The sequence below is a fragment of the Dromiciops gliroides genome, chromosome 2 (genome assembly GCF_019393635.1).
Source record: "Dromiciops gliroides isolate mDroGli1 chromosome 2, mDroGli1.pri, whole genome shotgun sequence".
NCBI classification, from domain to species: Eukaryota; Metazoa; Chordata; class Mammalia; order Microbiotheria; family Microbiotheriidae; genus Dromiciops; species Dromiciops gliroides.
This window is the reverse complement of record NC_057862.1, coordinates 504,324,095-504,339,117: the sequence shown is the minus strand read 5'-3', so window position 1 is coordinate 504,339,117 and position 15,023 is coordinate 504,324,095. Positions and strand designations below refer to the sequence as shown.

General features: G+C 33.1%; 1 protein-coding gene across 1 annotated transcript in view; it reads left to right on the top strand.

Moving 5' to 3' along the window:
• Window positions 1-15,023, top strand: part of SNTG2 (syntrophin gamma 2) — a 612,266-nt gene that overhangs the window by 214,960 nt on the left and 382,283 nt on the right. The window contains exons 3-4 of the mRNA XM_043985274.1: window positions 4,108-4,164; window positions 4,266-4,323. Of these exons, the coding sequence (XP_043841209.1) occupies window positions 4,108-4,164; window positions 4,266-4,323 (115 nt within the window). The remainder of the gene's footprint in view (window positions 1-4,107; window positions 4,165-4,265; window positions 4,324-15,023) is intronic.

Sequence of the window (15,023 nt, the reverse complement as noted above, 5' to 3'; positions counted from 1 at the left end):
TACACTATGAGCAGGTGGGATTTATAACAGGAATGCCGATCTCGTTCAACATTATGAAAACTATCAACATAATCAACCACATCTATAAGAAAACTAACCAAAATCATATGATTATCTCAATAGATGCAGAGAAAGCTTTTGCCAAAATACAGCACCCATTCCTAATAAAAACACTAGAAACTTTAGGAATAGGTGGAGCTTTCCTTAAAATGATAAGCAGGGGGCAGCTAGGTGGTGCAGTGGATAAAGCACCAGCCCTGGAGTCAGGAGTACCTGAGTTCAAATCCAGCTTCAGACACTTAACACTTACTAGCTGTGTGGCCCTGGGCAAGTCACTTAACCCTCATTGCCCTGCAAAAAAAAAAATAAAATAATAAGCAGTATCTACCTAAAACCATCTGCAAACATTATATGTAATGGGGATAATTTAGAGGCTTTCCCAAGAAGATCAGGGTTGAAACAGGGATGTACACTATCACCTCTATTATTTAATATTGTATTAGAAATGTTAACTTTAGCAATAAGAGAAGAAAAAGGAATTAAAGGAATTAGAATAGGCTAGGAGGAAACAAAACTTTCACTCTTTGCAGATGATATGATGGTACACTTAGAGAATCCTAGATAATCAACTCAAAAATTACTTGAAACAATTAACAACTTTAGCAAAGTAGCATGATATAAAATAAATCCACATAAATCATCAGCATTTCTATACATGACTAACAAAGTCTAGCAGCAAAAGAAAGAAAGAGAAATTCCATTTAAAGTAGCGGAAGACAATATAAAATACTTGGGAGTCTACTTGCCAAGACAAACCCAGGAACTCTATGAACACAATTACAAAATACTTTTCACACAAACCAAATCAGATCTAAATAATTGGAAAAATATCAATTGCTCATGGATCAGTTGAGCTAATATAATAAAAATGACAATTCTGTCCAAATTAATTCACCTATTCAGTGACATAAGATTCAGACTACCTAAAATTATTTTATAGAACTAGAAAAAATAATTTTAAAATTCATCTGGAAAAACCAAAGGTCAAGAATATCTAGGGAACTAATGAAAAAAATGCCCAGGAAGTTGGGCTAACTGTACCAAATCTGAAGCTTTACAATAAAGCGGCAGTCTTCAAAACTATTTGGTACTGGCTAAGAAATAGAGTGGTGGATCAATGGATTGGGTTAGACACAGGAGACACTGTAGTAAATGACTTTAGTAATGTACTGTTTATAAACCCAAAGACTCCAGATTCAGGGATAGGAACTCATTATTTGACAGAAACTGCTGAGAAAACTAGAAGATAGTATGGCATAGACCAACATCTTACACATTATACTAAAATAAGGTCAAAATGGGTATATGATTTAGACGTAAAGGGTGATACCATAGGTAAATTAGAAGATGAAGGAATAGTTTACCTCTCAGATTTACTGAACTTAGAACAGTTTATGACCAAATGAGATATATAGTATATTATAAAATGAAAATTGGCTGATTTTGATTACATTAAATTATTTTTTTTGTACAAACAGAAGCAATGCATCCCAAATTAGAAGGGAGGCAGAAAGCTGAGAAATAATTTTTATAGCCAGTACTCCTGATAACAGCCTCGTTTCTAAAATATATTGAGAACTAAATCAAATTTATAAGAATCCAAGTCATTCCCCAATTGAGAAATAGTCAAAGGATATGAACAGGCAATTTTCTGGTGAAGAAATCAGTTACTTATTGCCATACAAAAAAATGTTCTATATTGCTATTAATTAGATATATGCAAATTAAAACACCTCTGAGGTACCACCTCACACCTATACGACTGGCTAATATAACAGAAAAGGAAAATGATAAATGTTGGAGAAGCTGTGGAGAAATTGTAACCCTAATGAATTGTTGGTGGAGCTGTGAACTGGAGAGTAATTTGGAACCGTGCCCAAAGGGCTATAAAGTTGTACATACCTTTTGACCCAACAATACTACTATTAGGTGTTTTTCCCAAAGAGATAATAAAAAGGGAAAAGGACCTACATGTACAAAATTATTTATAGCTGCTCTTTTTTGTGCTGGCAAAGAATTGGAAATTGAGTGGATGCCCATCAATTGGGTAATGGCTGAACAATTTGTTTTATATTAATGTAGTGGAGTACTATTGTGCTGTAAGAAATGATGAGCAAGCAGATTTCAGAGAAACCTGGAAGGACTTATATGAACTGATTCTGAGTGAAATGAGCAGAACCAGGAGAACAATGTACATAATATAAACAACACTGTGTGTTGATCAACTGTGATAGACTTGACTCTTCTCAAAAATATAGTTTTCCAAGATAGTTCCAAAGGACTCATGATAGAAAGTGCTCTCTAAATCCAGGAAAAAAGAACTAGGGCATCTAGATGCATGTTGAACCATACTATTTCTTTTTGTTTGTTTTTCTTTTTTGAGGTTTTTCCTTTTTGCTCTGATTCTTCTCCATAGCATGACTAATGCAGAAGTATGTTTTATGTGATTATACACATATAACCTATAACAGATTGCTTGCTGTCTTGGAGAGGGTGAAGGGAGGAGGGGAAGGAGAAAAATTTGAAACTAGAAATCTTATAAAAACAAATGTTGAAATGTATCTCTACATGTAACTGGAAAATAATAAAATATTTTATGGAAAAAAGGAATATATACAGGTAGTCTATAGATCACCAGTCTTAGAGAACAACTGATATGCCTTTACATATGCTGCTTGTAATTGTCCACCCTGACAATTTATTTACTAGCAGGTGACCACTGACTGGTGGCATGCTTTTCTTTGAGTCTATGTAGTCACTTCCTCATATTGATTGTCTTTGGTATGGAAATTTATTATTGTGAAGTTGTTAGTACTGTTTAGTAATGATACTAGTTTAAAACTCAAAAGACAGCTTCACTTGGAGAATGGCAAATATTTTTCAGATTTAGTTAAAATATAGAACACTTCATAAATCCACAAATTACTTAACTGACAATCTTATTTATAGAGAATGAGGAAGCAAAAGAGAGTTGAGTGAGGAACTACCTTCTATAGCACTAATTCAAGGGGAAAATATGCTTCCACATATCTCATAGGAGAGGTCCTCATGCATTCCCTCATTCTCTTATTTTATAAGGATGATAGTAGAGAAGGAGAAATTGATAAGGGTGTGGAAAGTAAGGATATGGTAGAGGCAGGCACAGTGTACTGAGTGTTCATGATAACTGTGATAGGGATAGAGTAGAAAGAAAAACTATTACCAATAGGTACAAGAACTCTTTATGATGCTTTGTTGTAGAGTAGGCATTATTAACATGGTATGACCTTGTTTATGTGCTTTTTTAAAAATATTTTGAGAACTAATCGATTTCCTTTGCAATCCTACATTTTTTATTTTATGTATTTAAAATCATTTTGAGAGTGGGTCCATAAGTTTCGCCATATTGATAAACATGTTCATGGTACAAACATATTAGGAACTACCTGTGTAAAGATAAAAGATAATATGGCTGACACAATGATTACATTTTTAATTTTGAAATAAAATGAGAAAGTATATAGAGAAGAAAAAGCTAGAAGCCTCAAAGTACTAGGGGAATTGGAGAGTTTGAGGTGCGAAAGAGTGTTCATTAAGATGTGGGACCAAAAATCTCACAAGCTACATAGATCTAAAAATAAAAAAATGAAGACTACAAAAAAGCCTCTTGAATTTAGAAATTAAATCATCATTAACATTATGGAGAATTGTTTAACTAGAGTTAAAGTAAATGAAATCAGAGTGTAAGGTTTGGAGGAGCAAATTAGTTGTAATGATGGTTAGCAAGTGGGTAAAGATAACTCTTTGAAGGTGTTTGACCATAGAGAGAAGAGAGATGTCATGATAGGATAAATGATGAAGAAAGGTCAAAGAAAGTTGTTAGGATATTTTTTTCTAGGTGCCACATTCCTATATAGTTACACATCACTATTTTGACTACTTTAAATATGTGTCTATACAAACACACATACACACACACATATATAGTCATTATAATCCGCACACAATGTATCCATATTCTAGTGTTGTATTTTAAACTAAACTTATTTTTTCTACAATTTTTTAAAGCACAGAACTGTTATACTTCGCAGACAACCTGTCGGGGGCTTGGGCCTAAGTATTAAGGTATGTTTTTTTCTCTATTTCTATTATTTCCTTCATAAATTAATCATGTAAATTGCAAACAACATGAGTTATTGTTTTATTTTGGTCAATGTGTTTTCCAGGGAGGTGCTGAACACAAGGTACCTGTTGTCATCTCAAAAATATTCAAAGATCAAGCAGGTAAAAGAATCTCTCCCTACAAAAATTATATTATAAATTGTTATAGTATTTGAGGACCAAATCTATGGTAAAGTTGAATGTGTGGTGTAGTCAGAGGATCTGGGTCTGCATCCTGACACTACTGATTACTATTTGTGGTCCCTTGAGCAAGCTTATATAACCTCTAGCTTCTTCATTGTATGCAAAATGGAGAAAATTTGACTAAGTGTATTATAATGTCCTTTACTACTAATTTTAAATGTATAATCCTTTAGAATTTGACATGTTTAGCATGTGCTATGACATTTATTTATATTATCTTGTTTTTAAATTTAATTCTTTTGCTCTATTTTCTTTGTTTAAATTGATACTTAAAGCCCCAGACAAAAGATTCTTAAATGATGGGTTGTAACCATATTTGGGGTCGTATAACTAAATGTGGGGGGCATGAAAAATTTGTCAATATTAAGAGGTTATGTATAGCTATTTTATATACCCATATTCACATAATAATTTCTTGGGCAAAAGAGAACCTGAGTGGAAAAGTGTAATAAGCACTGCCCTAGACAATCCAGTTCTCCTATTATGTGTATTTTTTAAAAATTGCAGTGAAAAAAGTATTAATGAACAAATCATTGGCAATTATTGAAACCTCAACAGATAACTGTGCATAAAAAGAATAGACTTGACTGATAAGGTTGCTTTAAACAACTATGGAAATTAATTTGCACAAACAAAGTTTGAAATAGATCTATTTATATTAATCTTCTCCCATCAAACAAAAAAAGAAGTAAATGTATGAGAGTTTCACTGGTATTATCCACCCTGAGAAGTGGAAGGTATAGAAGATTAAGACTATGTTTTGTTTATATGGGATATGGGGATCTTTAGAATTAGGAAATTCAGTTTCTGTAAGTGTAAGACTTGTCCAGAAATAAAAAAAAAAAGAGTGACTTTTGGTGGCCACACTCTGTGTCATTAAATTTTTTTTGGGGGGGGGCGGCGCAATGAGGGTTAAGTGACTTGCCCAGGGTCACACAGCTAACATCACGTCTGAAGCTGGATTTGAACTCAGGTCCTCTTGAATCCAAGGCCAGTGCTTTATCCACTATGCCAGCAGCTGCCCCTGTGTCATTAAACTTTAAAAAAGGTGTGTCTTTTTTTTTTCTCTTTGGTTAACCTTTTCAAGCTTTTAGATGACTTCCCTTGCCTTCTATCCACTCTTAGGATACATTTAGTTCCTCATACTTAGTTGGGCACAGATCTCTTGTCTCTTTGGAAATCTATTCTTATCTAATCTTCATATCTTTTAATATACCTAGTCTCCTAAGCACTGACCACCGCATACTCTCCTTAAACTGGGAGAATATATATATCAACACATTTATTGACTGAAATTGCAGGCAACACACTGAAAAATAGCATAACAACATTAAAAGAATTAATAGAATATATGACAGAAAGAAAGCAGTAAGAACATGATAGTGAATGAACCCTGATAGATGTAGTAGCTAATGCCAAAGGGGCCAATGACTAATTTACCTTCTAGTTCTTCTGAGGGCTCATCATTATATGGGCAATCAATCTCACCCCTACAGTCATTATGCCATTGAACACCCTTCTCACATATAATTTTGTTCCTAAAAGTTCTATTCTTATTTTCTGTCCCTGGCAGAAACCCCTAGGAACACAGAATGAATTTAATTTTCTTTTATAGAGTACCTTTTGACTACTCCTACTCAGATGCATCCTAAGCAACTGGTCCAATTCCTCCTACAAAGTTTTTTCCATTAAAGAAGCCCTTCCTCCCTAGAGAATTAACCTGTAGAACAACCTCAACCAGCAATAGTAAATAGACTCTGTTAAGGATAAGATAATTCCCATAACATCCAAGACTGAGGGAGGTAAGGAGAGGACCATTTTAATACAAGTCACCTGTGATATTATGATTAGAGAGGTTTTCAAAGAAAGTTGATAATAGAATTTAGATTATTTTTAGAAAAAATGCATATATTTACAAGGAGAAATGGAAGCCACATATTTTTAGTTCAAATTATTTTCTATTAATCAGTGTGTAAATTCTTATCTTCATGATTTTTATACATTCATAGGAAAAAGTGTTTTTGTTTATCACTGTTCTGTAATAAAATCCTGCTTCAGTATGAGTAAACTAAGATGATGTAAGTAAAGCGTTTTGCAAAAAAATTAAATGTTATATCAAAGTTATGTATGTATTAATAATCAATAATAAAACTATTGTTATTTTTACTATTTCCAGTCAAAAGTTCATTTTGGGAACATTATTGTAGCTAGTACCTAAATAATATGCATTTCTCTTTCAGGAGGGGTTAAAAAACCCAACTCAACCTCATTTAAACTTTAGAACAGACTAGGTTATATTTAATCAGGATTTAGAACTAATGAGGATATAAACACAGCTGTTATCTGTACTCATGAGCAAAGGTGATTCTCTTCTAGGCTATACCATTTCTGTTTTGTAGTTTTAGAAAGCTGAAATGAGTTTGAGAATTTCAAAAATAATAATCATATGATAATATAAAAATATGTTTTGTGAATAGATGATAATTCAATTATCATTAATCAATTAAATGCTAAAATATTAGCGAAGTCAGCATGGACAGGTGGGCACACAACAGGAATCTGAAGATATGAGCAACTATGAATTTCCAGTGGTTCAAAATAGAAAGAAATATAGTACAAGTGTTCAGGTAGAGTTCAAATAAATCACAAGTTAATATTAAGAACAGAATTCCAGACAGTAAATAGAGGAACAATTTCTCCGTGTCCAGTGAAAAGTTGTGTAGTTCTCTTTAGGGGAAAAAATGATTCCTTACTTACAATCAGGCTTCTTGAACACATGCTAATGTGATTAAATTTGATCAAATCATTTTTATTGTATGTTTCAAATGTTAATCAGTATAAAATCAATAGGTTGTTTGGAAAGATAATATTGAGTGAAGTTTTCCAGATTAATAGAATTGAAATTCTATAGAAAAAATTAATTAATAGAGTTGGTTATGTTTAATTATTTCAGTGCTACTGTAAACCATCTGCTTGACTGATTATTAGTTGAAAATAGTTTTTTCTGAGAATATTGTATTTCTTTAATTTTGTAAAATAAAGGTTTTCAATTCCTCATTCACACATGCACACACACACACACACACATATTTGGTTATGAATTTCCAGATAGGAATTGGGAATTATAATAAAAGGCTTTAAATATAAAGAGAAAAGGGAAGTGATATGAGCAACCACATAAAACCTTGACATTTTTAGATTTCATGCTGTATTCAAATAAAAAATATGTTTTATCTTTAGCCAAGTAGAGTAGGCACAGCCAACAGAGAGGCTCATGCCAGAATAACCTTATTGCCCTTATAGACAAGTGTATTATACCAATAAATCAGATGAATACTGTTTATATATATATATATATATATACACACATATGTATGTATATATGTGTGTATATATATATACACATATATATGCATATACATACATATACATATATACCTACATATATATGTATGTGTGTATGTGTCTGTGTGTGTATAATTGCCCTTGATTTTGGCATTGGAGAGACTCAGTTTCTTATAGAAAAGATAGAGAGGTTTGTGCTAGACAGTAGTATTTACCTAAATTCAGACTTCTAAAACCGGAAGGAACTTCAGAAGGCCTAGTCCAACCCTCTTATTTTATAGATGAATAAAGTGAGACTCAGGGAGATGACATGAATCACCTAAGGTCACACAACTAGTAAGAATCAAATGGCATTCTTATAAAACTTGCAAATGACACAAAACTAAAAAGGATGAAAAATAAACCAGATTTCCCAATCCTGTTATAAATTTCTTTACCTGAGAGAATAGTGGATCAGACTGAATAAGGTGAAATTATTTAGGGATAAATGTGAAATCTTTCACTAGGACTTAAAAAAGTTATTTCCCTGTTACAGGATAGGGATGAAAGACATGGAAAGAATTCATTGGGAAAATATCTGGGGGTTTTAGTGAACTGTAAGCTCAGTTTACTTTGCTGTGGAATTTAAAATAGATGGACTGGTTAACTAGCAAACTTCAGAGTCAGAAAGATATAGCCTTTTCTCTCACACAACCAAACTATGAAACCCTAGGCAAGTATTTAACCTTTCAGTGTTTCAGACTGCTCTCCACATTCTTAAGTAGCTTGCTGAACTGCATAGGTAGAGGTAGATCCCTTAACAGGAGTTCTCTCTACCTAGACAAGGAATATTTTCAATGATTCATCTGTAAAGTAAGAAATTAGCATTAAGTCTTCTGAAATTCCTTCCAGATCTAGAAATATGAGTTTATGCGCTTCAGTTTCATTATCTGTAAATGAGGGAGCTCCCTTAACAGGAACTCCTTCTACCAGCAGTACTTAAATTATACTCCCGAGGCCCTAAAGGGTCCCTGAGATAATATCAAGGGATCTGCAAGGTCAAAACTATTTTTGCAACATTGTCATTTAAAAATTTTATGTGTAATTTTTAAAAATTTTCTTTAAACAATTTTAATGTTTTATTTATCTGTATATATATATAATATACATATATACACAGATAATAGATAGAAAGATATTTGAGTTCCAAATTCCCTCCCTCTCTACAGATCCTACTCAACCCACTTAGAAGGCCAACAATATAGTATCTATTATATAATGGAAATCATACAAAACATATTTCCATATGAACCATGTCATAAAATACCAAGAATAATAAAGAGAAAATCATACTTAGAATTGTACTCAGAGTTCATCAGTTATTTCTCTGAAAGTCGATAGCATTTTTCATCATGTCTATCAGTAGTTCACATCAAGGAAACAAGAAAAAAAACTTATGGAGGGGAAGAGAAGGGGGGGAAGGAGTTGGGGAGTGAGTGAACCTTAATATCATCAGAATTGGCTCAAATAAGGACTAACATACATACTCAAGTAGGTATAGTAATATATTTTTGCCCTGAGGGAGGGGAGGGAGAAAAGGGGAGGGGGGAAGAAGGGAAGGAGGGAAGGGCAGATTGGGGGAGAGAGCAGTAAAAAGCAAAACAGTCTCAAGGAAGATAAAGATGTTCTGCATTACTGCACAAGTAGGACATATTGAATTGCTTGATCTCATAGGAAGGGTTGGGGAGGGAGGGAGGAAGAAAAATTTAGAAGACAGAATTAGCTCAGGGACCTTGATCTCATCAGAGTGGACTCATGGAGGGAATAGCATTCATACCCAATTGGGAGGAATAATCTATTTAACCCTGCAGGAAAGTAGGAGGGGAGGAGGATAAGGAGGGAAAGGTAAAAAAAAAAGGGAGTTCAGAGTGAGGGAGAGGATAGTCAGAAGTAAAATACTTCTGAGGAGGAATAGGTAAAAAGAAGATAGAGTAAATGTCATGGGAAAGGAGTGGGATGGAGGGAAATAGTTAAGATGATCGATTATAATGGCAAAACATATGGTATCTACTTTGCTGGGCTTTTATGAAGAAAATTCTCTGTCAAGCTTAAGGTACTATAGACAGGCTATGATGAACAGGATACTATCAGAAAAACCTGGAAAGACCTACATGAACTGAAGCAGAATGAAATTTACTGTATACAAAATAACAGCAATAGTGGGGGATGATCTGCTGGGAAGCATGTTGTTATTTTCAGCAAGGCAATGATCCAATATAACCTTGAGGGACTTCTGAAGATTGCAGCCCATCTGCAGAGAAAGAACTGATAGTATCTGAGAAAAGATGACAACGTATTTATTTTTTTTTCTTTTCCTCTTTGACAATTCCTTAATCTGAAGTTTTGGGGTTTTTTGACTGTTTTTTCTCACAACTAGCTAATATGGGAATTTTTCCATGACTACTCATGTATAACTTATTTTGAATTGCTTGAGTTCTTTTGGGTGGGGGGTGGGAATGGAGGGAGGAAGAGAAGTTGGAACACAAAGTTTTAAAAAATTGATGATAAAATTTGTTTTTACATATATTTTGGAAAATAAAATTCTATGCAAAGCCAAAAAAATAAGTCTATCAGAATTGTCTTGAATAATTACATTAATCAGAGTAGCTAAGGCTCACAGTGGATCATTATTTAAAAATTGCTGTTATTGTGTACAGTGGTCTGGTTCTGCTCACATCTCTGCATCAGATCATATAGGTCTTCCCACGTTTTTCTGAAACCATCTTCCCTCAAAATTTCTTATAGCACAGTATTTCATCATAATCATATGCCACAACTTGTTCAGCCATTCCTCAATGAGTGGACATCCTCTCACTTTCCAATTTTTTTGCCACCACAAGAACTGCTATAAATAATTTTTTGTAAATATATTTCCATTTATTTTTCTTTGATCTCTTTGGGATATAGACCTAATAGTTGTATTGCTGGGCCAAATGGTATGCACAGTTTTGTAGTCCTTTAGGCATAGTCCAAATTGTTCTCCAAAATGTTTGGACCAATTCACAGCTTCACCAACATTGCACCAGTTTCCCAATTTTTATGCATCCACTTCAACATTTATTATTTTTATTTTCTTCCATATTCGCCAATCTGATAGGAGGTGTTACCTAAGAGTGGTTTTAATTTGAATTTCTCTAATCAATGCAGATTTAGAGCATTTTATCAAATCACTATATGTAGCTTTGATTTCTTCTGGAAATTGCATCTTCAAATGATTTGACTATCTCTCAATTAATGAATGCCTTTTATGTTTATAAATTTGACTCATTTTCCTTCATATTTTAGAACTGAGGCTTTTCTAAGAGAAACTTGCATAAAAAAGTTTTATGTTACTTCATTGTCTATGATATCTTTTAGCAAAATGTAGTTTCCCTTGATACATTTTTGCTTTTGCTTAGTCTGAGATCATGATTGCTATTCCTACTTTTTTCCCCTTCAGTTGTACGATAACAAATTCTGCTCTAGTCCCTTATTTTAATGTCTTTCTGTATCAAATGTGCCTATTATAAACAATATATTGCTAGATTGTGATTTCTAATCTATTCTTCTGTTTCTGCTTTGTATGTGTTTACCCCATTCACATTCATAGTTATAATTATTGTTTACTTCTCACCATCCTATTTTCTTTTGCGTATCCCTCTCTTTTTACCTTATCCTTCTTAAAAAGTATTTTTGCTTCTGTCCATTGCTTCTTTTCAACCTTTCTCCCTTTTATCACTCCACCTTCTCTCTTATAGCCATATATACATGTATACACGCATATAGGTATTTACATATAGGTACAAACACATATGTATATGCATGTATAAATATGTCCACATATGTGTGTTCTTTTTTTGAACCATTTCTTCTGAAAATGAGATTCACGCCTTGCCTACCAATCCCCTGACATTTCCCCTCCATGAAAAATCTCTTCCTTGGCCTCCTCTTTTTTCCAAAAAATAATTTTTCCCATCCTTCCATTCCCATCTCATTTCTTCCATTGCATCCCTCTTTCTCACTTGTTCATTTTATCTGAGATACTTCCAACATATTTGACTCACACCCCTGGCCTCTGTCTATATATACTCCTAACTTCCCCAATAATAGTAAAGTCATTAGGAATTACAAGTATCACCTTTCCCATATATAAATCTAAAGAGTTTAACCTTATGGAGTTCCTTGTGATTTCACATTTGCCTTTTTAAGCTTCTCTTGATTCTTCTGTTTGAACGGCAAAACACTAATACAGGAATTAAAGTACATAAACAATGAAAATATATGATGGGAACCTATCAAAATAATAAAAATTATATATATATATATATATATATATATATATATATATATGTTGTCCTGTATGCATCAGGTTACCACACTGATGCTTCTTTTCTAAATAAAAGTATTTTATTGTTTTCCAGTTACATATAGAGATAGTTTTCAGCATTTGTTTATATAAGAATTACAATTTCAAAATTTTCTCCCTCCCTGCCCTCCCTCCCTCCTCCCCTAGACAGCAGGCAATCCGATATAGGGGATATATATATATATATATATATATATATATATATATATATAGAGAGAGAGAGAGAGAGAGAGAGAGAGAGAGAGAGAAAGAGAGAGATGTATATATATAATATATATATACACATACACATATATAACAGCATTAAACATATTTCTGCATCAGTCATGCTATAAGAGAAGAATCAGGGCAATAAGGCAAAACCTCAAAATAGAAAAACAGCAGCACCAAAAACAAAAGAAATATTACGGTCCAATCAGCATCCATATTCCACAGTTCTTTTTTTTTTCCTGGATTTGGAGAGCCTTTTCCATCATGAGTCCCCTGGAACTTTCTTGTACCATTGTATTGGTGAGAAGAATCCAGTCTATCACAGTTGATCAACACATAATGTTGATGATACTGTGTATAATGTTCTTCTGGTTCTGCTCATCTTGCTCATCAGTTCATGCAAGTCCTTCCAGGTGTCTCTGAACTCCTCCTGCTCGTTGTTTCTTACGGCACAATAGAATTGTATTACATTCATATACCACAACTTTTTCAGCCATTACCCAACTGATGGGCAACCCCTCAATTTCCAATTCCTTGCCACCACAAAAAGCGCAGCTATAAATATTTTTGAACATGTGGGTCCTTTTCCCTTTTCTATGATCTCCTTGGGAAAAAGCCCCAAAAGTGGTATTGCTGGGTCAAAGGGTATGAACAGCTTTATAGCCCTTTGGGCATAATTCCAAATTGCTCTCCAGAATCGTTGAATCACTTCACACATCCACCAACAATGCATTAATGTTCCAATTTTTCCACAGCTTCTCCAACATTTATTATCTTACTTTTTTGTTATATTAGCCAATCTGATAGGTGTCAGGTGGTACCTCAGAGTTGTCTTAATTTGCATCTCTCTAATCAATAGTGATTTAGAGCATTTTTTTATATGAGAATAGATAGCTTCGATTTCTTCATCAGAAAACTGCCTGTTCTTATCCTTTGACTATTTCTCAATTGGAGAATGACATGGATTCTTATAAATTTGATTTAATTCCCTATATATTTTAGAAACTGTTACTTCTTAAAGATAGACAAAATATTTCTAAATGTGTTTAAAATTTGGCATTAATAAAATGGGCATATTTCCTGTTCTCAAAGTATATTTTAAACCTGTACTAATAAAAATTATCTGGTATTAATTAAAGACCAGGCAATTAAATCATTACAGCATATTATGATTGCAAGAAATAAAAAAGTAAATTATTAAGAAATAGATTCTATTTGAAAAGAATTACTGGGAAAATTGTTAAACAGTTTTGCAGAAATTTGGTTTGGACCAAATTTATTTCCATATAACAGAATGAATTTAAAATGATATATCATCTGACTATAAAAGGTCTCTGACTAAAAATGAGAAAAGAACAAGATCAGTCACCCTCACAACAATGGTTAATGGGAAATACTTAAGAAGACATTGAAAATAATAAAATTATAATCTTGGGTGGCACAAAATTATTTAAAAGCTTTTGCATAAGTTAATCCAATGTAGTTATAATTAGAAGAAAAATTATACTATGGATTTTTTGCATCAAATATCACCAGTAAAAGTCTCATTTCCAAAATATATAGGGTATTGATAAGTCTGTAACACTAAGTTGTCTTCTTCAAAAAGATAAATGGATGTAAGATATGAACAACACTTTAAAAATAATTACAAACTATAAATGGCATCAAGAAAACAGATATCAAATCACAGAAAGAAATGAAAATTAAAGGATTTCTAAGTTTTCAAATCATGTCATGCAAATTGGCAAAGATGATAAAAATAGAAGTAGTCAATTTTAAAGGGGTTGTGGAAGAATAATCACACTAATGCACTTTTGACATCTGTGAAGAGTTTTAGCCATTCTGGATATCAATTTGGAATTGTGCAAGAAAATTTGCTCTGCTGGCTTTAACCGAGTAATAAGCATGTACCTAAAGGAATTTAAAGTTAGAAATAATGGGAACCCAAAAATATTGTAGAATTGCTGACAAAACTATCACGTGAATATAATAAAATAGAGATATAATCAAATATTATTTTCTATTAAGAAATCACAAATAGGAAGAATTAAGAGAAATAGCAAAAAATTTGTTCAGGCTAACTAATGGGGGCAGCTAGGTGGTGCAGTGGATAAAGGGCCAGCCCTAAATTCAGGAGGACCTGATTTCAAATCTGGTCTCAGACACTTGACACTTACTATCCATGTGACCCTGGGCAAGTCACTTAACCCTCATTGCCCCCACAAAAACAAACAAAAAATAAACAAAAAGATTTCCTAAGAGAACTGACATGAAAACAAAATGCATAGATAAAGCCTATTTTTAAATGTTATGACACATTATCACATTGTCTTTGATGGTTTACTATTCATTATTCTTCAGTATTTTGCTAAAGCACCATGTTATCTCCTCAATCTGAATAAAAGTGAAATGAGGAGAACTAAGGTATTACTTTTTTTGTTTCCTTTTCTACTTTACCCTACCACCTTACTGAATTCTGGAAAATGTTTCAATATTCCACTTATATAGGCTTGGTTGCTAGCATTTCTCTATTATAGCTTACACGTGTTCACAGATTATCAGAATTTGAAGGAATGTCAGAGAGCAACTAATCCAACCTGCACCTGACCAGAAATGTCCTTTAAAACATCTATGACAGGTTGTAAATCATAGATTAATTCTAGGGATGAGGAATCTGCCA